This window comes from Prionailurus viverrinus, chromosome A3 (assembly GCF_022837055.1).
Source record: "Prionailurus viverrinus isolate Anna chromosome A3, UM_Priviv_1.0, whole genome shotgun sequence".
NCBI lineage: Eukaryota > Metazoa > Chordata > Mammalia > Carnivora > Felidae > Prionailurus > Prionailurus viverrinus.
In genome coordinates, this window is record NC_062563.1 from 28,371,879 (window position 1) to 28,399,638 (window position 27,760).

The 27,760-nt window shown below is 40.4% G+C and overlaps 1 protein-coding gene across 4 annotated transcripts in view; it reads left to right on the forward strand.

Annotated features, from left to right (window-relative positions):
- The first annotated feature begins 3,321 nt into the window (after positions 1–3,321).
- RAD21L1 (RAD21 cohesin complex component like 1) overlaps positions 3,322–27,760 on the forward strand; it is a 30,104-nt gene continuing 5,665 nt past the window's right edge. The window contains exons 1-13 of one of the 4 annotated variants that reach the window (XM_047853264.1): positions 3,322–3,444; positions 6,381–6,556; positions 8,166–8,295; positions 9,997–10,090; positions 12,317–12,423; positions 16,078–16,248; positions 17,923–18,018; positions 19,214–19,324; positions 20,877–21,103; positions 21,583–21,682; positions 22,530–22,654; positions 25,048–25,143; positions 27,445–27,522. In XM_047853264.1, coding sequence (XP_047709220.1) covers positions 6,413–6,556; positions 8,166–8,295; positions 9,997–10,090; positions 12,317–12,423; positions 16,078–16,248; positions 17,923–18,018; positions 19,214–19,324; positions 20,877–21,103; positions 21,583–21,682; positions 22,530–22,654; positions 25,048–25,143; positions 27,445–27,522 — 1,479 coding nt within the window. In that variant the 5' untranslated portion in view covers positions 3,322–3,444; positions 6,381–6,412. Of the gene's footprint in view, positions 3,445–6,251; positions 6,557–8,165; positions 8,296–9,996; positions 10,091–12,316; positions 12,424–15,213; positions 15,279–16,077; positions 16,249–17,922; positions 18,019–19,213; positions 19,325–20,876; positions 21,104–21,582; positions 21,683–22,529; positions 22,655–25,047; positions 25,144–27,444; positions 27,523–27,760 lie in introns of those variants that run through there. The other 3 variants (XM_047853263.1, XM_047853265.1, XM_047853266.1) reach the window with 3 other exon arrangements.

Here is a 27,760-nt window from a genome sequence, read left to right on the forward strand (position 1 = left end):
TCCGCAGTGGCCAGGAGGAGTTTTCCTGACCTTGCTGTAGATGAAGGCAACTGTGAACCACATAAACAGATCCCTCTTGTCTTTTTCGGGCTGCTGTAACAAACTAACCACAGGCCGGGTGGCTTAAAAAGCAAGCATTTGTTTCTTACAGTTCTGGAGGCTGGGAAGTCCAAGATTAAGGTGCTAATACATTCTGTGTCTGGCGAGACCCTGCTTCCTGGTTCACAGACAGACACCTCTTCTCGCTGTGTCCTCACGTGGCCGCAGGGGTGAGGGAGCTCTGCCAGGATCTCTTTTGTAAGGGCACTAATCTCATTCATGAGAGTTCCATCGTCATGGCCTAATCACCTCCCAGAGCCCCACCTCTTCATACCGTCACATTGGGGGTGAGGATTTCAACATATGAATTTGGGATGGGGGAGACACAAACATTCAGTCCAAAATATCTCTGAACCAAAATTGAATGCATGCCTGACACAACTCTGCCTTAGCTGTGTGAAAACTAATAACGGGAAACCTCGCTAAAATGAAGTTGAGAGGTTTGGGCAAGGGGAGCTCTCACGCCCTACTACTTGTAGTCAATTGCAGACCCCGCAGGAAGGGCCATGGACTTGACCTTGGACGAAGAGACCCTTTCCTTATCCCCCAGCCGCAGCTCAGCCCATAAAAAGCCACCATACTTCAAACTCCCAGTTTACTCCAATGGACTTTTAGTTCATAACCGCCTTCCCCTTTCTTACCCCCTTTCTCCTTAGAAAATGTGCCGTGGGGCGCCCAAGTGGCTCAGTCGGATAAGCGTCTGACTCTTGATTTTGGCTCAGGTCATGATCTCGGTGTTGTCAGGGCTCCGCACTGAACATGGAACCTGCAAGGGATTCTCTCTCTCTCTCTCTCTCTCTCTGCCCCTCTCCCCTGCTGTCTCTCTCTCTCAAAAAACAAAACCAACCAACCAACCAAGCAACCAACCAACCAACAAAAAACCGCACGCCTCTCACTTGTTCCCCAGGCATGCCTACAGTTCTGCTATGGCTTATTTTTCCCAGGTTGCAATTCTCTTTTATTCCCAAATAAACCAGTCTTTTGCTGGTGGAATAACCAGCAGTTTTTATTTTTAAGGTTAACAGCTACATCCTTCAGGTACTCCACTGCCACTGGATGGAGAGCCGGAGTAGAAAGAGACATCAATCTTAAAGGATTACAGTTAAATATCTTATTTCTACAACATTTACAAGAACGTACACCCAGGTGCTATGTCTCCTCCAGGGCCTCTGCAAGCAAGGGTCCCGAACCTGAGGCTTCACTATTGTCGAGATAAATCTACCCTATGAAATGAAGCTAGAAAATAAGTAAGGGGGACACTAGGCAGGCCCCTGCAGTTGTTAGGAGGGAGTTAGGACTCGATTCTAAGAGCAACAGGAAAACTTAAAGGGCTTTAATGGACGAGGACGGGGGTTACATGATTTGATTTATATTTCTCAAAGACTGCTCCGGTTTCGGCGTGGACGCTGGGCTTCAGGGAGGCAGGTGACATTGCTGAGGACATTGCTAAGGCGGCTGATGGGCCTTCCCCAGGAGAGAGATGGCTTAGACTAGGGTGGGATGGGTAGAGGTAGTGGTTTGAAGGTTATTTTGGGGGCTGACTCAAATTCAGTAGAGGTGAGGTGGGCATCAAGAGGATCTCCCAGGGGTGTGTGGGTGGCTCAGTCGGTTAAGCATCTGACTCTCGGTTTCAGCTCAGGTCGTGATCTCATGGCCCATGAGTTCAAAGCCAGCATCCAGCTCTGTGCGGATAACACAGATCCTTCTTGAGATTCTTCCTCTCTCTCTGCTCCTCCCCCTCTTGCTCTCTCTCTGTCTCTCAAAATCAATAAATAAAAACTAAAAAAAAAAAAAAAAAAAGTGTCTCCTAGGTATCTCCTTGAATGGTTGCTGCGACCCCACCCCCTGAGGTGGGAAAATGGGAGCTGGATGGACCTGTCTGTTCCACCTGTTGGAATCCTGTCTCTACCATTGCCAGCTACGTTACCCAGGACAGGTCACTTCTCTCTGGGCCATTTCCTCATTGCAAAAGGAGGAAAACTAACATCTACCTTGTGAGGTTGCTCGAAGAGACCCTTTCCATAGGCCTAAAATGACGTCGCTGAGGCCAAGTCCCCAAACCAGGGCTTCATGCATACGCTATTTGCAGTTGCAAACTCCCCCAGAAATGTAGTCTTAACTGGTCAGTCAGGAATTTTCTGACGGGTGCCACTGAGTGTGCCGCAGGGGCCCTCTCCACCCCCTCCCCCCAAAAAGATGAGGGCACATTAAGACCGGCTCGCTCTTGCCCCTAAAGGAAAGCGAGCTTGCCTGAAACAATCCTTTTCTTTTGCTAACTTTCTTGCCACACCGCTCTTCCAAAACCTGTTTGGTACTTTTCCTTCTACTTGCTAGATGGAGTGCAGCCTGACTCACGAATCATTTAATAAAGCCAGTTAGATCTTTAAATTGTACTTTGTTGAATTTGTGTTATTTAACAAGAGTGAATGAGACAACCTATCAGGAGAAGCCTGGGATCTTACAAATAACCTGTATGTTGAATGCCATTTTTGTTCCAAGATTTATTAGTATTTACTATGAATCTCAAGGGAGGAAACCAGCCTTGGATCCTTATTCTGTGGCATGATTTTTATTAGGTTCTAGCAATTGGCTCTGGCTATTGAAAGCAGTGATGTCCCCAGGCAAGAAAATAATTGCTGTCCCCAAAGGGCGGGTCATTGTGATTGATCTTTTTAATAACAACAGTAATAATAGCTAATATTTCGTGAGCATTTATTATTATCAGGTTCTTTACATGCTTTGTCTCATTTATCTCTTACAATATCTATGGCACAGGTACTTTTATTATCATCATTTCCATTTTACAGATAAGAAAACCTGAGGTTCAAGTGATTAAATAACTTCTCCAGGGACCCCTTAGGTAGTAAGTGAAAGAGAGGGGAGTCCATCCTTGGGAGACCTGGCAGAGGGGTCAGATCACCTTTCAGGATTGTTCTGTAAGGCCCGGCCCCGCCCCTGTCATCCCCTCCCCCCCTCCCTCCCCCCCCCGCACTGGTGCTGTCCTAGGTTAGAACTCTTGACTGGAGGCACCAAGCCAGAGACTGCCAGTCAGGGCTGTGTCGTCCGGCCCGTCTCCGCCCCTCTCCCCGCCCCATCCCCTCGCCCCACCCCATCTGTGCCAACTGCCCCGCCTATCGCCCCTTACCGCCCCGCCCCTTACCGCCCCGCCCATATCCCCGCCCATCACCCCGCCCGTCCTTTGCCACCCCGCCCATCGCTCCGCCGCGCCCTCCCTGAAGCCCGCCAGCTCCCGCAGCGTGGCGTCTCCGACTCGACGCGCGGACCCCGGCGACTCGTCCTCTAGCCCCAGCGCGGGCGCACCTCTCCTCAGAACCGGCGCCGAAAGTAGGGCGCAGTCTGAGGGGCCGGGAGGGAGCCGCGGGCTGAAGGCGGGCTGAGTGACGGGGGCCACGGCCACCCGCACCCCGACACGCGCGCCCCGCCGGCTCCTCAGCCGCGCGAGCCCCGCGGACCGCGCCTGAGAGAGAAACGCCGTCGCCTGCAGCCCTTTCGGGCTGGAGGCGTGACCTGGAGGCGTGACCTGGCGCTTCTTCCCCTCGCGGGGAGGACTGGGCGCCTGGGGTCACCTCTCTGGCCTCAGTTGCTCTCTCTGACTAGCCGGCCTTGAAGTCTGAGGAGACGCTTGTGGAGGAAGCCTTTGGCGTCCCTCGCCCTGGCGCTCGCCGTCCTTCCCTCACGGCCGTGGGCGCCCTCACCTTGCCTCCAGCGCCTTCCCCTTCCTTGCCACGCACCCTGTATTGTCCCCATGAAGGAGCTCGCCCTCTGGCCCTCCCCACGCACCTGTCCCAGAGCGTCCCCTCCGCTTGCGCCCCTCACCCCCTCCTGCGGGCGGCCGCCCTCCCCCTTCCCCTCTGCTCCTTCCCCCTCCTCCTCCCTCCCCCCCTCCTTCCCCCCTCCTCCCCTCCCCCTCCTTTCCCCTCCCCCTCCTTCCTCCTTCCCCCCTCCTTACCCCCTTCCCCCTCCTCCCCTCCTCCCCCCTCCCTCTCCTTCCCCCTCCTCCCCCCTCCCCCTCCTTCTTCCTTCCCCCTCTCCCTCCTTCCTCCTTCCCCCCTCCTTCCCCCCTCCCCCTCCTTCCTCCTTCCCCCCTCCTTCCCCCCTCCCCCTCCTTCCTCCTTCCCCCCTCCTTCCCGCCTCATTCCTCCTTCCCCCCTCCTTCCCCCCTCCTTCCCCCCCTCCTTCCTCCTTCCCCCTCCTTCCCCCCTCCTTCCCCCCCTCATTCCTCCTTCCCCCTTCCCCCCTCCTTCCCCCCTCCCCCTCCTTCCTCCTTCCCCCCTCCTTCCCCCCCTCCCCCTCCTTCCTCCCCTCCCCCTCCTTCCTCCTTCCCCCCTCCTTCCCCCCTCCCCCTCCTTCCTCCTTCCCCCCTCCTTCCCCCTCCCCCTCCTTCCTCCTTCCCCCCTCCCCCCTCCTTCCCCCCTCCCCCCTCCTTGCCCCCTTCCTCCCCTCCTTCCCCTCCCCCTCCTTGTCCCCTCCACTCCTTTCTCCCTCCTCCCCCTCCCCCCGTCCCCCTCCCCCTCCCTCCGTCTCTTCCCACCCTCCTCCCCCTCTTCCCACCCTCCTCCCCCTCTTCCCACCCTCCTCCCCCTCTCTCCTTACCCTCCCCCTCCCCGCCCCCCTCCTCTTCCCCGCCCCCCTCCTCCTCCCCACCTCCGATCCCCCTCAGTGCTCAGGGCCCTCTCTCAGCAGCGGCCTGCCCCTGGCTCCCAGTTCCCGGTTCTCTGGTTCTCGCCAGCTCTGCCTTGCTCCAAGCTAGTCCAATCCAGAAATAAACCTTCGAGAGTAGGGGTGGCAGAAAGGTTGGGGGGGGGGGTCGTTGGGGAGGGTAGAATATGTACTCGGGAAAAATCAATATCTCAGGTTGAAAAACAGAGTTGTTTTTCCTTAAAATACATCAATAACCATATACCTGGGAGCAATTTTATAAGATAAACTGGAATGTATTCCAAGATACCAAACAGTAAAAAGAATAAAGTGAAACCAAGGCAGGGACAGGCCATAAACATTAAAATCTCCAGCTCTACCATTGGGGAATGTGGTTTTGCAGATTGCCTAACTTTTCATTTTGGGCCCAGTGATTTGATTTTTGGGGTGGAAATTGTGCATTGATCAAAATTCACCTAAATCTTGAATTCTGTGGCTGATTTTGTTTTTGTGTTCATTTTGTCTCAATTTCCTCTTTTAGTCAGAAATTCAAGTAGAAAAGAAGCAAAAAGGCTTTTATAGTGGAAGCTTAAGATTTCTTATATGAGCAATAATCTGATTCTTCACTAGAAGTCAAAGTATTATAATATCCCTTTGCTTAGAGGAGCTTTATGATATTCTCAAAGATACTACAATTCGTAGATATGTGCATAAATTGTTTTAGTTCTAGGTGAAGTTTTTTTTCCACCATTCTTGTTTGAAAACGTTTAAATTTGATTCGTGTTTTCTTTCTTGCCTTTCGATTCTTTTCCTTTAGTTTCTGTTTCCTTCATTTTTCCACTTTATAGTCCTTTGGAATTCCATTATTTTAACTTCAGAAGTTAATAAATTGCTGACTAAACCAGAGTATCTTTTTTTTTTTTAATTTTTTTTTTTCAACGTTTATTTATTTTTGGGACAGAGAGAGACAGAGCATGAATGGGGGAGGGGCAGAGAGAGAGGGAGACACAGAATCGGAAACAGGCTCCAGGCTCTGAGCCATCAGCCCAGAGCCTGACGCAGGGCCGGACCGAGAGATCGTGACCTGGCTGAAGTCGGACGCTTAACCGACTGCGCCACCCAGGCGCCCCTAAACCAGAGTATCTTGAAGAAAACAAAGAAATTCAACACCTGGTTATAAATCAATAGTCCAACATTTCTCAAATTCCTAAGTTTTAGAAAAGAGGTGACATGTGTTCGCTTTTCTTAGTTTTTGTGTGCCTTTTCCTGTTCTGTTGTTTTTTCCCTATTTCCATCCTATTTTTCCCAGGCCTCCGCCTCTATTTATTTGACCTTATTAATAAGAGAACTTAAATTCTTTGTAGGAAAAAATAAGTAGAATGTAGGAAACCATCAGTGATCAGAACACATGTAAATCGGGTGTGGTTCACAATCTAATAGAGTTCTCATTAGTTTATAATTTTGTATTTTACATAATGGCTTCTTTACAAGAAACTGAATTGAATAATAGCTTCAATTGGAAGATAATCTGTTACAGAAATGATAAAAAGTGCTTTTGCTAAGAAATACCACTGAAATGTTTTTGTAATCAAAATTTAAATATTTTTTAATGTTCTCTCTAGTTTGTTAAATACCCCTAAGGAATACAGGCAACATGTTCTACACACATGTGCTTATGAGTAAGCGAGGCCCGTTGGCCAAAATCTGGCTTGCAGCTCACTGGGAGAAGAAACTCACAAAGGCTCATGTATTTGAATGCAATCTAGAGATAACCATTGAAAGAATTATTTCACCTAAGGTATGTTATTGATTCAAATTATAATATGTATTTGGCATGATTTATGGAGAGGAAAGGAACTAAAATATGTTCTATCAGAAAATGCATCTCCAAGGAAGTTTTACTTTTTTTTTTTTTTTTGGAAGTTTTAACTTTTGAAATGGTCTTCTTTAATTCCTGTAACATTTATTACCTGAGCACAAACATATGTCAATTTCTGTGGGTAATTAACTGTTTTCATATGTTTATCATAAATAGATTAGACCCTGAAGGAGGAAGGTCATATTTTGTACATGTTTTGTAATCCTTTCTTATTCCCTTAGCAAAATACTGTAGACACAGTAGGTACCAAATAAGTATTTCTTAAAAAAATAGTGAGTGAATGAATATGGAGAATAGAAAAAAAGAATGAGTATAAATCAAAATATATATGAAAACACTTCATACAGTACTATGTTCATAATAAAATACTGTAAGATATTAGAATTTGCATTAAAATATTATTTTAATATTTTTAGAAGTTAAGTATTTTTTCTGCTTGCAAGAAGGATGAATAATAATTGAAAACTTTCCATGTGTCACACACTGGGCTAAACTTTACATTCATTAGATCACTTAATCTTCACATCAACCCTGTGAGATGGGCTTCTTTGAGCCTCAGTGAAGTGTGATAGTTAAGAGCATGAACTTTTGAGTTAGTCAAACTTAATTCCTGCTCCATTTCTTGGTAGTTTTCTTACTTTGGGCATGCTACTTACCATATCTGAATCTCGGGCTTTTTTCTTCTGTAAACAGAGGTTCATATCAAAATTAAGTAATACATGAAGAGCTCTTAGGACAATTCCTGGCACAAAATAAGTATATAATAAGTGTAACCATTATTAATAAATTGAAGTTCAAGAAGATTGAACTTCAAGTCTCAGCAACTAGGCCAAAACTTGAACCCAAGTCTGCCTGACTGTAGAGTTTATATTCTTCCGTGAAACTAATAATCACATATTTCACTTAGATGGCACATTAGATTATCTTCATTGAGTAAGAACAAAGGTTAATCATTTTACAAGATGAGGTAGAAGTTAAGTGATTCACTTTTTTTTTTTTTTTTTTTATGTTTATTTTTGAGAGAGAGAGACAGAGTGCAGGTGGGGGAGGAGGGGCAGAAAGAGAAGGAGACACAGAATCCGAAGCAGGCTCCAGGCTCTGAGCTGTCAGCACAGAGCCTGACGTGCGGCTCCAACTCACGGACCGCGAGATCATGACCTGAGCTGAAGGGGGACGCTTAACCAACTGAGCCACACAGGCATTCCAAATGATTCACTCTAAATAAGAATACAAGGGGCCCCTGAGTGTCTCAGTCGGTTGAGCAACCGGCTTCAGCTCACGGTCTGTGCTGACAGCTCAGCGCCTGGAGCCTGCTTCGGATTCTGTGTCTCCCTCTCTCTCTGCCCCTTACCTGCTCATGCTCTGTCTCTCTCTGTCTCAGAAATAAATAAACATTAAAAAAATAAATAAATAAAAGAATACAAAATGTCTTCTTTTTAAAGAGAGGGAATTCTATGACTTTATAATTTTCAAACAGGGTTTATGAATCTAATTCTCAATATTCTAATGCTTTAAAAATTCTTGAAAGGTGAAAATTGCGCTTCGAACTTCAGGACACCTTCTTTTGGGAGTTGTGCGAATCTATAATAGGAAGGCAAAATATCTTTTGGCAGATTGCAACGAAGCATTGCTCAAAATGAAGATGACATTTTGCCCAGGTATACTTGCAACATTGATTTGTCTCACTCACCTTGTTTCTCTTTTGCATTTTTATTTTGGGTGGGCTCTTTTAATTGGTGGCACTCCGTAATTCCAGCGTGTATATGTGAATATAAACTTCCTTTTCACTGATTCTAAGTTTCCGTGGTTAAGGACAAATTATATTCTTTCCCTTGCTCTTTACCTGTGTTTGCAAGAAAAGCTTGTGCTTTCAAACACTTGTAAAGTTCCCGCATATTTACCTAAGAAATCTACTTATGTAAGAAATTCTGATACTCGGTTTTAATGGATTGCTTAATTTACCACATTTATTTTTGCCTGTATGAGATAAATTAGAAATAGTGTAATTGACAAAGCCTAGATATCATAATTGTCATTGTTTTCAGAATTCTCAAGACTCTAAGTAGCTTAGGTTGTTCTTACTATTTATGAAACATAAAAAAATTTTAATGTTTATTTATTTTTGACAGAGAGACAGAATGTGAGTGGAGGAGGGTCGGAAAGAGAAAGAGAGAGACACAGAATCTGAAGCAGGCTCTAGGCTCTGAGCTGTCAGCACAGAGCCTGACCTGGGGCTCAGACTCTCCAACCTTGAGATCATGACCTGAGGTGAAGTCAGACGTTCAACCTACTGAGACACCCAGGCGCCCCAAAATATTGTAGAAAATCTCTAGACCTTCCAGAGTGCTAGAGATTTACATGTGTCATAAATATGATGGCTTCAAATTTTAACTTAATGTTAAGACATTCATCATTTCCACCTTGTGTTATGGTTATTTAGGTACAGGCCTTGTCTCTCACACTAGTTTGTAAGTTCCTTGAAGGCAATATCTTTGTTGTGATATTTTCTAAATCTCTTATAGTACTTGTCTCAGTGTCTTGAACATACTGTTCCCTCAATTAATATTTGTTGAATCAGGGTTGACAGGTTGTTTTTCTTTATTTAAAATATTTGTAAATTCTCTACGTAGATTTATACTCATATCAAATATGGTTCATTTGTCCATTCTTTCATTTATGTGATCCACAAATATTTATTGATGCCATACTTTGTGCCAAACACTATTTTAAGGCTCTGGGATACAAGGACAAATAAGGCAAATAAAGTCCCTTTCAGTTTGGAGAGGATATCAGATAATAAAAAAGTTTTTTAAAATTATTATAATAATTGTAGATAATGATTGTGCTATGCAGAAGTCTAAACAGAGTATTACAACAAAAAATAGCAGAAAACTTTACTTGCATTAGGCTAATTAGAAAAGCCTTTCTAAAAGGGTAGAATTTAAGCTCAAACTTGAAGAATGAGAAGTACCCAGCCATGTAAAAAGTCCCTGAGGGAATAGCATTCCGGGCAGAGGGGAACTGTCAGAGCAAAGGTCTTGAGGGAGAAAAGTGCTTCACTTGTTCAGGTAACAAAAAGGCCAGTATAGCTAGAGTCTAGTGAGTGAGGGAAAGATCCTTCGATGATGCTGACAGGTTTGTACAGCTGCAGAGGTTCTGATTAGAAATTTGAATTTTATTTAATACACTGGGGAAGTCACTGAATCACTTTAAGCATGGGAATGAGCTGAGCTGATTGCTCTTTAAATATTTTTAAATACCACTCTGGCTGTTTGTAGAGAATGGGACCGAAGAGGGGCAAGAATTGGGAGTTTCTTAGATAGCATTATTGCTCATTGGATGTTTTTTATTCTTTTCAGGGCTGGTTGACCTTCCAAAAGAGAATTTTGAAGCTGCTTACAATGCTATCACATTGCCAGAAGAGTTTCATGATTTTGACACCCACAATGTGAAGTAATTATTTTTTTATTTTCTTTCAATTTAATTTTCTTTTAAAAAAAGTTTATTTATTGATTTTGAGGGAGAGAGGGAATGCGAGTGAGGCAGGGGCAGAGAGAGAGGGAGAGAAGAATGCCAAGCAGGGGCTCAAGCCCACTAACTGAGATCATGACCTGAGCTAAAATCAAGAGTTGGAAGCATAACCGACTGAGCCATGCTGGCGACCCTCAATTTGATTTTCTTGCTTTCATCTTCAGATTTCATGAATACAAGTGGACTCTAGTTAAGAACTGAAATCCACATGCAGTTGAGAAGACTTAAGTTTAGTGTGAAATTTTGAAATATAACACCAAAAATGTATCATCATATTTGCTGAATGTAATTTGCGATATTAACAGTGTGTTCTTCCATTCATTCGGTAAACATGTATTGGGTGCCTTCCTTATGCCAGGCACTGCTCTAGACACTGAGGACATTGAGCAACAGCTTCTGTCTGCATGAATCTTACATTTTAGACAGACAATAAACAAAGAAATATACACTTTGCCAGTAAATGATCAGCAATATGAAAAGAAACAGAAAATAAAGAAAAAAAATGATAGGATTCTCAAGAAAGGGTTTTCTAATAAGGTCAGAACTGAAACCTGAGGGAGGTATAGGAACAAATCATTCAGTAATGTGGGGAAGAATGTTCCATGTAGAGCAAGTGAGAAGGCAGAACACATTGGACCTTTTCTGGGAACAGCAAGGAGGCAAGTGAGACTGTGCTGTAAATGACAGTCTGAGTGGTAGGAAATGAGAGGTAGTTGGGGGTGCAAATGATGTTGAGTGTTGCAGGCCACAGTAAGGACTTTAATTTTATTCAGATAGGGAGCACAGGAGGGTTTTGAATAGGAGAGTGACAGATCTGACTTGATTTCAACATGCTTCTTCAGGTTACTTAGTATAAAGGGGAAAGGGAGGAAGCAGAGAGCCTATGAGAAAATTATTTCAGTAAGAAGTCCAGATGACCCTCCCACCCAACACCTACTCAGGGCTGCAAGGGAAACTCCACCCCACCTCTTAGCAGGAGCTGCTGCAGGCAGAGCCCAGCACTGAAAGGGTCTCCCCCCTCACACCAGGCCTATCACCCAGCCCCGTTCATCTGGAAGTGAAGGCCCAGGGTACATGGGGGGAGAAGGGCAGTGAAAACAGTTAATGCCTTGAGTGGGGGATGCCAGGATTCATGGCTGGGAGGGACAGGAAGGGGACATGACAGCCCTGCCCTATCTGTGGGAGCCTGAGGGCCCAACTAGGGGCACGCGCCTTTCCCGCCAGCAGCCCACAGACGTGGGATCAGGATGCCAGGCCTCTGTGTCCTCGAAGGGACCCTCCTGTGGTGTTTGTCTTGATCTTCCTTAATAAATGGTGCTATCCCTGCCAAAAAAAAAAAAAAAAAAAAAAGAAGTCCAGGTGAGAAATGACAGTGTCTGTAATCGCTTCTCAGTCTTCATGTTATCAAGGTGGTAACAGTCAAATTATGAATATATTTTGAAGACAGAGCCAACAGAATTTGCTGAAGAATTGGATATGGCTTTAAGGAAACGAGAAAGGAAGGATGACTACAGTCATCCTATAGTCACAGATAAATTAGGCTTTAGACATAAATTTTGAGATGATTGTTACACATCCAAGGGGAGTAGGCAAGTAGTTGAATATCTGGGTCTGAAATTCAGAAAGGAGGTCTGGATGGGATAGACAAATTTAGGAGTTGTGAGTATATAGATGGAATTTCAACCCCCAGAGAGTGAGTGTAATTATTTTAAAAGAGAGAGATCTGAGAACAGAGTGTTGGGTCATTCCTAATAGCTGGTAGTCTGGGAGATGAGGAAGGACTAATGGAAGAAAAGGAGCAGCCAGTGAGGTAAGGAAAAACTCAAGAGAAAGTAGTATCCTGGAGGTGAAGAGAAGAATACATTCCATGAGGGAGTGAACATCTGTTTCAGATGCAGTTGGTTAGAGTAAGACAAGGACTGAGAATTGACCCCTGGGTTCAGCAACCCAGAGACCATTTGTTGTATGTACATGTGTAATCATCTAGTGTGTATAAATAATACTATTGAGGAAATAAAAGTGTTTATTTTTTATAATAAAAGCTGTTTTTTGTTTTAGAGTTTTGGGCTTTTTTTCAGTATACTGCAAAATGCTTGTGTTCTGTTGGCATATTTTTCTCAATTTTCTCAATCTTATGTTTCTCCATAGTGCTATTGATGTTTCAGAACACGTTACTCAGAACCAAAGCAGACCAGAAGAAATCACACTTAGAGAATATTACAATAATGATCTACTGTTCCAAGCTGGGAGCTTTGGTGAGAATCTTTGAGAAATTAAAGTCACAAGCTGTAATCAATTATAAAATATAATTGCATTTTTGCAATTATAAAATAATTGCAAAATTATTTATAAAATAGAAGCATAATTGCAAAATAACTTATAAAATAAATATGCATTTTTGTATTGAAACCATGTCAATAGAAATAGCTGTCTTTAGAATGGATCTCTTGATGTCTAAATGCAACTCTCAGTAAGTTTATCTTTACCTTGTTCTAAATAGGTGTTAATACCAAGACTCAGTCTTAGGCTATAAACTTCCCTTCTTAGTCTGCAGTCCTTTATTGCATACTTACTATATGTCATGTTCTATCATAGGCATAGGCAGTACAAAGTTTGCAGAAGCACTTCCTGCCCACAAGGAGCTTCAGGCTGGGAGAGAGATATGCAAATAAACATATATATATATATATACACACACACACACATATAGTAATATATGTGTATAAATACATATATATTACATAATACACATATATTACATATAACCCTAACACTATATATATATATGTGTGTGTATATATATATGTGTATATATATGTGTGTGTGTGTGTGTGTGTGTGTGTGTGTGTGTATATATATAGTGTTTTACGTGTGTGCTGTAGATCATGCCTTCAAAGTATGAAAATTTCTCCAATATATGATGATATCAATTGTAAAATGAAAAAGTTTAGCATGGCTTGGGACTGAGGAGGAAATAACACATGCTAAATACATACTCATTGATTATGAAACAAACTGTTGAGTATATTTTATAATTAAGCTGTTCTTTTTATGGCATTTACCTCTGTCTTGAACCATTATATTATGTACGTCCTGTATTGATCTGAAAACTCCATGAGGATAAAATCTGTGTCGTATTCATGTCTGGTTCTCTTATAGTGCCCGAAGCAGTGAGTGTAGAAGAAGGGTGGCTTAACTCTGTGTTCCGTGGGGGAGGGTGGTCAAGCCAGTAATGCTTGAACTACATCTCCAACCTCCGTTTTTCATCCTTACTCTTCTTCTGTAACTCTTCTGATCTACAGCTGTGTTCTTAAATGATCTGTGGTGTGGGACAAATTTTAGAATTTTTGTTAATTTCCAGTCTGTCATGGAATGATGCTTTTGTAAAATCCAGAAAAATTGAAAGTTTAAAAGTCAAAATGTATGCTTCAATTTTTCTTATTAAATTCAACATATATAAAATTACTCTGTGAAATTGCTATCAAATTTTTTAAACATTTACCTCTAGTCTGTGTATTTACTCTATCATGGACAAGCACCAACCCACAGACCATATTTTGAGTAGCCTGGATCTCTCACTCTCTGTAATCCCAGGCCTTAAAATGTAATACATTGGCAAAGAGTTAATCATATTTCCTACTGCCAAGACACTCTTTGCACATTTCCCTATAAACACTACTGCTGTTCTTTAGGCCTAAAACTTTAGGATCACTTTTCTTTTTTTTCTTTGAGAGAAAGAGACAGAGCATGAGCGGGGGAAGGGCAGAGAGAGAGACACACACAGAATCTGAAGCAGGCTCCAGGCTCCAAGCTGTCAGCACAGAGCCCGACGCAGGGCTCGAACTCACAAACTGTGAGATCATGACCTGAGCCAAAGTCGGACACTTAACCGACTGAGCCACCTAGGCGCCCCTAGGATCACTTTTAACTACACTTTCTGTAAGCTTTATACCAGTGCTGATTAACAACAACAACAACAAAATTGGACATGTCTCTTAGGTGTTCTATTTCTCTAGCCACCAGTATAGTTCACCAGTACTAAAGACCTGGAGTAATGCCCTCCTACACATCTCACAGTCTCTTCCCACATTTTATGTAGCTCTGCAAGAGCAATTATCCTTAAATTCCATTTTTTTTTTTCGTATCACATTCCTCTACTTAAATACCTTGGGTCCTTATGACTTATTTTAGACACCCTGCCTATCCTCAAGGGCCTCTATCAATTTATCACCTTCTGTATTTTATCAACTTTATTTGTTTTACTCTTGATACAGACTTTTTGCTCTAGTTAAGAAAACATATTACCAGCCAATAATTTAGTTGTTCTCAGCCTGTGTCTCCTACAATTCAAAGCGGGGGAAGAACATTTTCTCAGTGTACGAACAGATCTGAGTTTGCATCAGCTTTTTCTATTGCCTTGCTGTGTGATACTGGGCAAATCACCTAGCTTCTCTGAGACTTACTACCCTATTTGTAAAATTGAGATACTACTAGCAGCATCACAGAGTTATTTCCTTCATTCCCTCCTTCAGTTCTTTTCACCAATAGGTGATTTTTCTCTTTCAAAAACTAGCTCAAACCTAATGTCTTCTAAGAAATGTTTAATATTAATCCATCCTATTCTGAATTACAATGTAAGATTGAAAGCAATGATCATTTCTTTAATTTATTTGAATAATCTCAGGTTCTTGTGATGCTCAGCGCTCAGAATACAGTGTCTATTCAAAAATATTATTATCTTACTGACCAAGGCTAGTTTTTCTCTTGAGAGCTTTCAAGCTGCTCCTGGAAGACATGAACATAGTTTTAGTTTACTTTTGTTTTTTATTTTTTAGCCTTTTCTGTTGAGCAAATCTTTAATCCAGTACAATGAAGCTTGCCTTTTTCAACTCTTCCTTTCTACAACATAAAAGCCTATAGAAGAATTTTAATATAAGTGATACTGCATGATTTTGTTTACTAACTAGCACTAACATGGGTTATGAGAAAGGGAGAACGACAACCTCTGTCTGATCTCTGGGGTTTCAGACTCCTGGACCTAGAGATTCAAACCCATGGAAGGGAAAGAATATTAAGAATATACATGTGCTGACAACCAATCTGGAAACAAGTGAGTTTGAAGCCGGGAGTTCATTCTACCTGCTACTGTCAGTGTCTTAAGAGTTTGCTCTCATAAGTCTCCATTTTGCAAAATATTTTACCAGTGTAAGTTTTAACTATCACTGTCTCCGCGGGGTTCAGATCCTGGCTTTGTCATTTATTAGGGTATGACTGTGTGCAAATTATAAAACCTTTCTATGGACATGTTCCCTTGTCTAAATTTAGGATTATAATAGTATCTTCTATTACGTAATATAATGCACATAATAAGTACTCGGTTAATGTTAGCTGATTGGGTTTTGTCTTTTTTATCACTGTATCTCTAATACCTAGCAGATTGCCTAATACCCATTCATTAAATACTTATTGAATGAATGTTGTAAACCCACTATTTAATATTTTATCTACCTTTCCATTCCCAAGAAGGCAGATATGCTCCTTATTTTCCAAATCCCCACTGTGGATAAACAATGCAAGCAATTGTACTTGAAATAATATGAAATAATACTTGATCAAGCAGGACATGACTATCTAAAGTAGAAGAAATCATTCTGGGGAATTATTAAACTGAACCACAACTAAAGACTCTATCCTAATGTTTTTTCCCTATTGTTTTGGGAAAAGCGTTAGACTAGAAATCCAGCCTCTACTGATTAACTGAATGACTTCAGTTGACTATGCAAATAAGTTTAGCTCTCATTTTTCTTATCTGTAAAATGGGATGGTCTGTACAAGAAGATATCTGAATTTCCATCTAACCCTAAAACTCTATGTTTCTAACTCAGTATTAATGATATGTATTTATTTAGGGGAGGAATCTGAAATTCTCAGAAGACATAGCTTTTTTGATGACAACATATTGCTGGATTCCAGTGGTCCTTTAGTTGAACATAGTTCCGAAAGCCTCATTGGAGAAAAATCTCTGTTCTATGACAGTGGAGATGGATTTGGAGATGAAGGGGCTGCAGGAGAGATGATTGGTATGTTGTCTGGTTATATAGAAATGGGATATTAAAAAAAGAAATTGGATATTTATTTCAGTCATGCTAAGAATGTATTAATAGGCTTATTATATTAAACTAAAATGTCAGGTATGCCCCGTGTCATATAAATCAATACATTTTTTAGAAGTTTATTTATTTAGGGGCACTTGGGTGGCTCAGTTGGATAAGCATCAGACTTCGGCTCAGGTCATGATCTCGCGGTTTGTGGGTTCAAGCTCCGCGTCAGGCTCTGTGCTGACAGCTCAGAGCCTGGATCCTGCTTCGGATTCTGTGTCTCCCTTTCTCTCTCACTCTGCCCTTCTCCTCCTCATACTCTGTCTCTCTCTGTCTCTGTCTCTCAAAAATAAACATTTAAAAAAATAAAGTTTATTTATTTTGAGAGAGAGAGAGAGCACATGCGTGCACGTGCAAGAGGGTCACAGGCAGAGAGAAAGAGAGAGAGAGAATCCCAAATAGGCTCCACATTGCCAGCACAGAGCCTGATGTGGGGCTCTATTCCGTGAACCGTGAGATCACGACCCAAGCTGAAATCAACCAACTGAGCCACCCAAGGGCCCCTAAATAAATACTTTTTTTTTTTTTTTAGTCAATACATTTTTTACATACATTTTCAAAGGCTGTGGTGTATTTAAACATTTAGGCTAGATCTAAGTAAATAGGCATCTATTTAAACACATTTTCCCTAAAGGTTATAAAATACTACTTGTTTTTATTTTTACAAATTCTTAATTTTTAGAGGGGAAGGAATGAAGTTAGTATATTTCCTCACAAGATATATTAGATCGTATATTGGAATCATTGTTTCCCTTAAGAGAAATTGTGAAACAGCTATTCTAAGGATCTGTCCAACATTTTATATTGTAATTTTATATTTATATCATGATGTTACTATAAAAGAATCATAGAAATGGAGTAGGCAAAAACTGGGAAATCTGAATACACATACCTGTATTTTAAAGATAGTGATGGTTATATAACAAGTCTTTTTTAGATTCTCTAGTTTACTTTAAAGGACTGGTTGTGGCAAACTTTTAGAAATTTCAAAATTATGAAAAAATTGTGGTTCTACCTTAGGTGTCTACCAAAGAAGTTTGAAAGCTTTCACTTCTTGATTTGGAGTTTATTTATTTTTTTTTTTTAATTTTTTTTTTCAACGTTTATTTATTTTTGGGACAGAGAGAGACAGAGCATGAACGGGGGAGGGGCAGAGAGAGAGGGAGACACAGAATCGGAAGCAGGCTCCAGGCTCTGAGCCGTCAGCCCAGAGCCTGATGTGGGGCTCGAACTCACGGACCGCGAGATCGTGACCTGGCTGAAGTCGGACGCTTAACCGACTGCGCCACCCAGGCGCCCCTTGATTTGGAGTTTAAATATGGCTTTGTAACAAGATTACTATCACAGTATTAGTTTAGTAAATATCTCCTGAAATTAAACATCTATTTAATAAGGGAAAGGAAATAAAATATATAAAGTTCTATATTATCCTGCATGAAATATGATAGTCTATGTAGCCAATCAAATCTCCTTAAGTAAGGTTGATTCATTTTTGTATCTGTTTATAATCCTTATATACAATAATGTCAATTAAACGTTTAGTGAAAAAATGACAGATTCAACTCTGTGACAGAAGTATTTATTGTGTTTTTCAAGACAATCTATTGCAAGATGACCAAAATATCCTGTTAGAAGACATGCATTTGAACAGAGAAATTTCCCTGCCTCCTGAGCCTCCTGATACTATAGTGGGTATGATGAAATTATCTTTTGTGTAGAAAGTGAACAGATACTGATGTTCAAATTAAACCTTACAACTTGCTCGGTTTAAGTAGCAATATAATATAGTGAAAAATAATAAAGAATGTTGTCCCTCAAACTCTTTTGAGTCTGACTGTAGACAATATGGAATAGGAAACTAGGTTCCAAGAAAGGTACAACAGTGGTATTTAACCAGGATTGGGTTTATTTGATATGAGAGCACATCTAAATACTCTGGCAAAATACTATGCCTTTGAGTCATTAAAATAATATGTCTTACATGTTAGAAACATCATTAATATTTGACATTGCTATGATTATTAATTATTAATATTAATACCATATTGACATTAATATAACTGGACAATCTGTATACAATTTGAGAGAAATTACAAATGTGGGGATATTTTCTACTTGAAATTCATGTGACGGTACCTCAGATCATTTGAAGTATTTTTGTATGATTTTTCTTAAGAATTGAAAGTACAAATAGCCCCATTTTGATTCCTCATTCATTCTTATGTTACATTTCCTTCCTAACACATAGTAGAAATTTAAAATGTGAAAAAGAGAGATGATATAAATTTATTTATGGTCCTTTATGGGTCAATTAATAATTAAGTATTAACAGAATACAAATTAAAAAAAAAATTTTTAACATTTATTTACTTTTGAGAGAGACAGAGCATGAGCGGGGGAGGGGCAGAGAGACAGAGACAGAGACAGAATATGAAGCAGGCTCCAGGCTCTGAGCTGCCAGCACAGAGCCTGATGCAGGGCTTGAACCCACAGACTGCAAGATCGTGACCTGAGCCGAAATCGGTTGCTTAACCGACTGAGCTACCCAGGCACCCCCAGAATACAAATTTTTTTTAGCAGACACAATCAAGTTTATGTCAGTCATTTACTGTGGTTGCTACCACTGTTTCTACTAAGTCCAGCCTTAGATGTCACATGTGCAGAAGAAGGTGACGATGCATGACTCACCTAGACACTGGGCCCCAGACCATATAATCTCTGTGTCTCTTCAACTCTCTTAAGTACATGATTCTAAAAATCAGTTTTGGCTCCAGTTAGCAATATAAATCTTCAATTAGTTTATCTTTTGCTTTCATTCTCATATAAACATCTAGATTAAACATAACTATTATTTTTCTAATGATTCTTTTTATGGTGATGTTATTAGTAGAACCAGGTAATTCAGAGTGTATCTGTCTACCTGAAAATGAAAAAATGGATGAAATCACATTATCAAATGAAGAACATGGATTTACCCTTGACCCAATTGATGTTTCAGGTCAGCGTCATTCATGGTTTTGTTTTTTATTTTTGTTACGCTACTATCTTATTTACTGTGAGATAATCTGTGAAATATTATAGGAAGTAGCCAACCTAGTAATAACATTTGCAATACAATAGGGAAAGGGTAGGGAAAGAGTGTGGAGGAAATTTGAGGTGATTCTTTCATTATAGTCAGTCCTGGTCAAACCATACACCCAATTTGGGAAATTGGAAAATATAAAACTCAGTTCAATGCCAGTAGTTATTGAACCATTACTCTCTGTTGGGCACAGGAGTTAAGAAGACATAGTACCTGCTTTTTTTGTTTTTTTTTAATGTTTATTTATTTATTTTGAGAGAGAGAGCGTGCGTGCAAGCCAGGAAGGGGCACAGAGAGAGGGAGAGAGAATCCCAAGCAGGCACCACAGTGTCAGCATAGAGCCCAATGAGGGGCTTGAATTCACAAACCATGAGATCATGACCTGAACTGAAATCAAAGCATCGGATGCTCAATGACTGAGCCACCCAGGTACCAACAATAGTACCTGCTTTTAAGAAGCTTGTAGTCTGATTGGAAAGATAAATAAACATGCACATGCATATAAAATAAGGCAGAATAAAAGGATCAGAAGAGAGGTCTGTGCCCTCTAACATTTAACCTGAAGCATATTTTTAGGAATAAAAAATAAATATGAATATAATATATAACTTGACCTTGTAAGAACATCCTGGTTTCAAGTAGTATAATTGATATGAATTTCAGTTATAAATTCAGGCATGCAAGGAATAAAGCATTCAAGTTTTTTTATTTACCACATTCAACTCGGAGCCTCTATCCCACTGGGTTGGCAAAAGTTTCAATCTGTATAGCTCCCCTATCTATCCTAAGCCATGTAGTATCAAAATTTGGGAGAGGAGTGTGGCAGGTGGAAGGGAAACTTTGGTCATCAACCACAACAGTTTGTGGTATCTACTGTCCCAACCCATATAGCCTCTGGGGTCATCACACAACCAGCCCTTCTGGGATCTTATCATGTTCCCAGGATTTTACTAAGGCACGTTAGCAAGCAGGTTACTGTTCCTTCTGGCTCCATCTGATCTCAGATCTTCATCCATTCTGGGAAACCTAACCCTCCCCTTTTGCATACTTGGAATTTGTGTATGAATTTCAATGGAGGAGGGAAAAATATACTTGAAAAATACAAATTGATGTTTCAGAATATTCTGTTATATAGATATCTTAGGGAACTTCAAAATTGAGCAACTTCCCTCCCATTATGTTCTCTGCTCCACATTTCCTGAGTTAATCTACCTGGTAGGTCAACAGAGTCCCTCCTAAGCACTTTGAAGGAACACGTTATAAACTGCATCAACTATTGGCTGCTCAGATACTCTAGCTGTGCAAAAGTCTCGTGAAGCATAATTTTCAGTAGAGAGAAAGGGATATTCTTCCCATGGCAACTCTGTAGGTTGCATTGTGGTAGACATTTCTTAGGTATGCAGTGTCTAGAATATCATTTTACAAAGCTGTACAACCAATCCCATTTGTGTCTATTTCTTATATTTAGACCTTGCTGAGAAAAGAAAAGGCAAAAAGAGGAAATTGCTCATAGATCCAGTCAAGGAGATCAGTAGCAAAATTATGCATAAACAGCTTACTTCCTTTACGGACACACTCATGGTTTTGGAACTTGCACCTCCTACCCGAAGATTGATGATGTGGAAGAAGAAGGGAGGAGTGGACATACTTCTGTCAAGTCCTGCCCAGGATATGACTCATGCAGAACTGAAAATGGTAATAGTTTCCATCTTTTTTTTTTTTTTAATTTTTTTTTTCAACGTTTTTTTATTTATTTTTGGGTCAGAAAGAGACAGAGCATGAACGGGGGAGGGGCAGAGAGAGAGGGAGACACAGAATCGGAAACAGACTCCAGGCTCTGAGCCATCAGCCCAGAGCCTGACGCGGGGCTCGAACTCACGGACCGCGAGATCGTGACCTGGCTGAAGTCGGACGCTTAACCGACTGCGCCACCCAGGCGCCCCTTTCCATCTTTTTACATAGTTGCAGTGCTTGGTTATAAATAAATAAATGCATATTTACGTTCATGTATACAACAGAATATAAACTGGTGAAAAATACTCCCTTACTTTTGAATTAATTTGCTTGATGCGTGTGCCTGAATTATAGTTTTCACTTTTTAGCATATGTGCTTGTATTTTATTGAATTGCTTTGCTTGTACAAAAGCAAGTAATAGAAGTGTATATTTTTACAGTTGTTTACAAAGTGCTTTCTGTCCTCTGGCTTTAAACTTGGAAGGAAATTGATACAGAAGGAATCAGTAAGGGAAGAAGTGGGAAATGAAAACATAATAGGTGAGACATCCTAACTGTTGGTGTTGAGGGGATTGTTATAGAAACAAAAATGTCATTTTATATTTCAAAATGAAGATGGGATCCAATTCCATATTCCCAAGTATAAATGCTATCTCTAGAAGAATATTTCAGCTTAAGAGAAATTGTTACATCAGCATTGCCTTTTTTCTTTGCAGATTAATTTTTGTTCAACAAGTACACTAAAAAGATGAAGTATATATACCATGTGGATTCCTCCTAATCTCACTCCTTCCTACCTCCCTCATCCCTACAGGCAGTACTTACAGAACTTCAACAGATAAAATTATTTTATCTTGTAGGATAGTGTTTCACTTTAAGACAACTAAAAGGAAAAGTCACCTAGTGATAAGAATAGCATTTCAACAGTACAATGAATCTGAGATGTAGAAATTTCCATCCACCCAGAAGCTACTTGGAGTATTGATAATTGCTGATTATTATTGTGACTATTATAAAGGAATAATAAAACCAGCTTATGTAACGAGTGAATCTCTGCTTCGTGATCACCTGTCCTGAAGGCATTAAAATCTGCCACACAATACACCAAGATGGGCTTGAACTATCCATGTTATCTTGTGAGTGCCTGTTTGGGAGTGAGTGTGGAGGAGATAGTAGGTGGACCATGGGGAGGGAGGTGATAAGAAGCAGACAAGGGACAAGGGAAGATAAATATGTGAGACTTGGGAAACTATAAGAAAGTTTGTGTACACTTTGCTTAAATTCTTAGATTCCAAGTTTTCTGTCAGAAGTTTTCTTTTGTAACAACCATATCCCAATTTAAGTTTGAAAGATAGTTTGGTGAAATCTTCTCTACTTACTAATTCAGAGACCTCCGTGATGGAAGAGCCAAATTCCCGGCAAGACTTAAGTCAACCCAAAACTTGGAAGGATGTGATCAATGGACCGAAGTGTAGCTCTCATGAGGATACCAATAAAAATATTAATTCTGAGGTAAGTTAACCAAAGAGAATCATAAAAGCATTATTTTTCTGACAAAGATACAGTGAAGGAAACTTGAGACTCTGACATGTCTTCTTACATTTATAGTTTATATTTAGTCTTATGTTAGTCCGTAATTTGTTTGGTAAGGGGCAGTGGTATGTAAAGCATGATTTTCATCTGTAGAACAGTATTTTCTAGAAGTTTAAGAGAGTAAATAAGAAGATAGTAGTTTCATGCTGAAATAATTTGCATGGTAATCAAATAAGTGATTGTACTTGAATCCAGTTATATCCTGAAAATCCTCTTAGGCCCCACATTCAGTATATCATGGAATGTTTTTGGGACTCTAGACAATACACCCATGTTTTGTTTCTGATCAGAAAGTCACTCTTCCCACCTCTAAGAATATGTTTTAGACCTATAATTACCTTAGCCTTGAATTCAAGAGACTATCTGAAGATCCATGACCAAAGAAAAATTTTTTAAAAATTTTATTTGAAGACATAATTTTTATTCAAAAATCGTTATTTAAAAACATAGCTGGAAACAGTGTGCTTTAAAATATTTTTCCAGGGGCGCATGGGTGGCTCAGTCGGTTAAGCGACCGACTTTGGCTCAGGTCATGATCTCGCGGTCCGTGAGTTTGAGCCCCGTGTCGGGCTCTGTGCTGACAGCTCAGAGCCTGGAGCCTGTTTCAGATTCTGTGTTTCCCTCTCTCTGACCCTCCCCCGTTCATGCTCTGTCTCTCTCTGTGTCAAAAATAAATAAACATTAAAAAAAAATTTTTTTAATATATTTTTCCTATTGTCACTTTAGTGATTGTACAGATATAGCCACACCAGATAAAAAGAAACCAGTGCTCTTCTGGTTTGCTGCATCATCACTGCATTTTGATAACCACTCAGGGAATTCAAAGTCAGTCCACATTGAAACTGAATGCTCTTGGAAGGAAAGACAATTTCACAACGCACTAACACAGAATGTATTTTACTAAATATTTGATAGTATACTAGATATTGAATTATTAGGTTGCCAATATCTTCCTTATTTGGGCTCAGGCATTACTTAGAGTGCACCTACTGAAAATTATGATCAGGCAAGCTTGTTTAGTTCATGATTTTTTAACATATTAACAAAACAGATTTTTCCCTCATGCTTGAAGAGATTGATGTATGAGTTCTCTTGAACCATTTAGCTCCTCTGCCCTAACTTATGCTTTAGCCTTCAATTCCATTCTTATTCTGCTTCCAAAAACGGTGAACAGATGTGAAATACAGTCAGGAATGGGAGCACATTGACAGGACAGAAAAGTATTGATTCTGATTAGTCATTTTCAAATCTTTATAAAGCATTTTTTATGTAAAGTAACTGCAAAATTGAGAGTCTAAAATGTAAAATATTCATAGAGATTAAAAGGGAAAAGACATAAGTCTCCACAAACATGCATGTTAAAGAATAAAATACAACTCCTGATACTCACTAAACATTCTGAAAGCTGCAATGAAAAATTAAGGAAGCTTTGTTGAAGGAAGCTCCTACCTGAAGACTGGTTAAAGATGAAAACGGGGCCCAACAGCTTCTATAGCAATGAAAAAAGGAGATGATAAGGAATGGAGAATTTCTGGCTCTCTCTTTTGCCTTCTTCTCTGTGCCTTTGCTCCTCTTTCAGAGGACATAGTTTTTCTTCCCTTTTGCCAGCGACAGCTCCAGCAGTGGTGGCAAGAATCGTGTCATGGCCCTAGGTAGAGATATTAATATCGCTTCCCCCATTTTCACCCCCTCTGCTTACAGTGCGTCTTCCTCTGCCACCTGGTACTGGCATGAGGATAGAGGCAGGGGCTGGGGCTGGACAAAATGCTTCAAAGGAAAGTGGTCTCAGCCACTCAGCCAAAAATATGTTTGATGTGGGGTCTGCAGTGGTGGAGAAAACAGGGCTAGAAAAGATAGGCAACAAAGAACTGGCAGGAATGTGCCAGTTCTTCATCTGTGGGAGGCTTATGGAGAACAGGGGCTGCCTACCTGGGATATTTCAGGAATAATATTTTGCGAATGCAGGTGGTATTTTAAACTAGTTTCAGAGGGGTGCCTGGGTGGCGCAGCTGGTTAAACGTCCAACTCTTGATCTCCGCTCAGGTCATCATCTCACATTTTGCAAGTTTGAGCCCCGCTTTTGGCTGTGCACTGATGGCACAGAGCCTGCTTGGGATTCTGTCTCTCCTTCTCTCTGCCCCTCTGCTGCTTGTGCTCTACCTCTCTCAAAATAAATAAATAAAATGTAAAATAAATACATAAATCAGTTTTAGAAATGAGCATTCATGTGATGAAAGCATTTAGCAAAATAAAATTGTTCCTATGAAAACTACTACTACTGTGATGACCTGTATTTCCCTAATTTGCTGTAGGAGGATGTTGTTGAAGTGGTATCTTCAGCTACTGAGGAATCTTCCTTAACGAATGCCGTCTTAGCACAAGAAATTGAAAATAGTCCAGCTGAATTGGTAAATATATTCATAGTCTTGAAAATTTTCTTAAAAACTTTGTTCTTAAATAGTTAACACTTTATTTACCTAAAACTTGGTTTTAGAGCGATCATGTTGCTTTCTAGAATTATTATTTAGTGATCTCAACAAAGAGATGTGTCAGTAGTTTGATAAAACACACTCAGAATTGCTTTGACCTTTTTTCTTTCTTTAATTTATTTTGAAACTTCAAATAATTTTAAATAAAACTATGGGATTTTTATATTATCAAAGGTAGTCATAGGTTAAAAATATTGAGAATCACTGTTGAGTTATTCTTGTAACAGCTTTAAAGAAACAGAGCTATATTAGAGGTACATCCTATGGCATTTGAAATTTTACTTCATTTACGAATAAAAAAACAAAAAACAAAACAATTTTTATCCAAAACATTATATGGCTCAAGGCCTATACTGTCCGAGATTTTTAGAGATCAGAAAGAGAAAATGGTCTGCTCAAAGGGTCACAATTAAATAGCAAAGCGAGAAGTAACATGGACTTACCTGACTTCATGTGTATTACTGTCTTCTTTCTCTAGTCCTTGTACCACAGTGCTGAAGGCATTTTTAAGATTGTAATGAATTCCTAGTAAATAATATCAAAATAGCTATTAATGCCATAAATAAGTTGTTCTTAACTAAATCATCTTTATAATGAGTTCCGAGACTATTAGATTGTTTTTTCATATGTGGAGAACACTGCATTCTCTGGATAATCTAAGACGGGAAAGATACCTGAATTTTCTACCTGAAATATCCAAACAGCTAAGCCAGAAGAGGGTTGGTTAATTTTCGCCTCTTTGCTTCTGTAGACACAGGTTATTTTCATACATGGTCAAGCAAACCACAACACAGCACAAGTTCAGCTGTTTTTAATAATCCACTGGGCTTTCCACACAATGGATTCAGCTGTAGGGTGTCCAGATAGATCAAGTAGACAGGCTTCAGCAAAGTGCATAGACTATTTTTTCTGAGCCTTTTCCTGGTTAGTTTAGTCGTGCGATATAGGTGAAGCTGCAATCTCATGGATCTTTACCAAAGAGTTGGGCCACTGCTTTTTATATATGAAAAACAGCATTTGTGTATTTAACAATATAATAAACGTTAGCAATTGGGTGAATTCATTTATCCCAGGGCAGACCAGAAAGAAATAAAAATAAATTGTACCCGGAGAGATTCGGAAAACTCTTCAGAATGAAGTGACCATATTTTCAGATCACCCCTTTTGGAGCATAAGAAAGGATGCTATATAATCAGGACCAGGAAGCCGGCATAGCTAGTAGGAATGAGGACTCGGCAGTCCCCTTAGCTTTAAGTGATTTAAAATACTATCCAGAATATTCTGGAACTTTCTGAAATCATCTTGGAGTCTGTGAAATTGAAAACACTGTGGGAAGTGTCTTGGCTTCAAAGGTACACATGAAGGCTTGACAAACATTGCACCTCTGATAAGGATGACACAGAAGGTATTGGGTTGCATGGTCAGAGCTAGCCTGGGAAAAATTATAAAGTAGTTCAGATCTGTGCCACCTTCATCCCTGCCACCCCCCGCCCCTGCACTTCGTAGGCTTGCTCTTTTGTCAGATTCATCAGCACCTTTCCTATGCCCAATTCTGTTCCTAGCTCATAAAGTGTTAGGTGATAAGAGCTTAGAGTGAGTTCCTGTGAAGGGATTTCAACTTGACTGTTTTTAAATATTGAGGTGTTTCTGAAGGTGGCTAAGCTTTAAAGACTGAAAAGAACTAATCTATTCAGATAATATGAGAGGAAGTGGGTTGATATCTTTTGGACAGGTTACCCTTGAAATCCAAAAGGTTCTAACCCAATTGTACACAAATTGCTAAACATCATTTATTAATTAGAGCTTCTGTATCACCAGGGAAGTTCAGATAAAGGCCTTTACAATGCAGTTTTTCTATAGCTTTATGTTTACCCTGTCAACTCAGTTCAAATTGACCAGAGCTGGGATAGTCCTAACCAAAAGTCATGGCTGACTTAACTTTTGGAAGTAAGATCACAGTGCCCTGGTACGCATTACCAGTAAAGACTGCAGAATCTCCTACTCTGGAGCCCCTCATCACCTAGGGAGCATAGATATAATCCTACAAAGACTGATCTAAAGCTGTATGTTTCCTATTCTATTGTCAGACTATAAGCTCCTTTATTTAGCAGGACCCAGTGTTATGGTTGGGTTTCTTGTAGCAGCTAACACTGTGCTTAGCAAATAGTAGCATTCAGTAAAATTTGTTTCATTGAGGTATTTTATTATTCATTCAAACAGGAGTCATTGGGGAATCAACAAAATTTTGAGGCAGAGAGGTGGAATGGAAGAATTCTTAAGATGTTAAATAGCTTGCGGGTAAGATGATAGGGTTTGTCAATCCTATTTTTTTTTCAAAATAAATAAAATGTTGACTTCAATCTTCTAGACATTAATAAAAATGAAATCATTTTTGAAGTGCCTGCGTGGCTCAGTCAGTTAAGTGTCCGACTCTGGGTTTTGGCTCAGGTCATGATCTCACAGTTAGTGAATTCAAGCCCCTCCGTCAGGCATGCAGGCATGCTGCCAGTGTGGAGCCTGCTTGGGATTCTCTCTC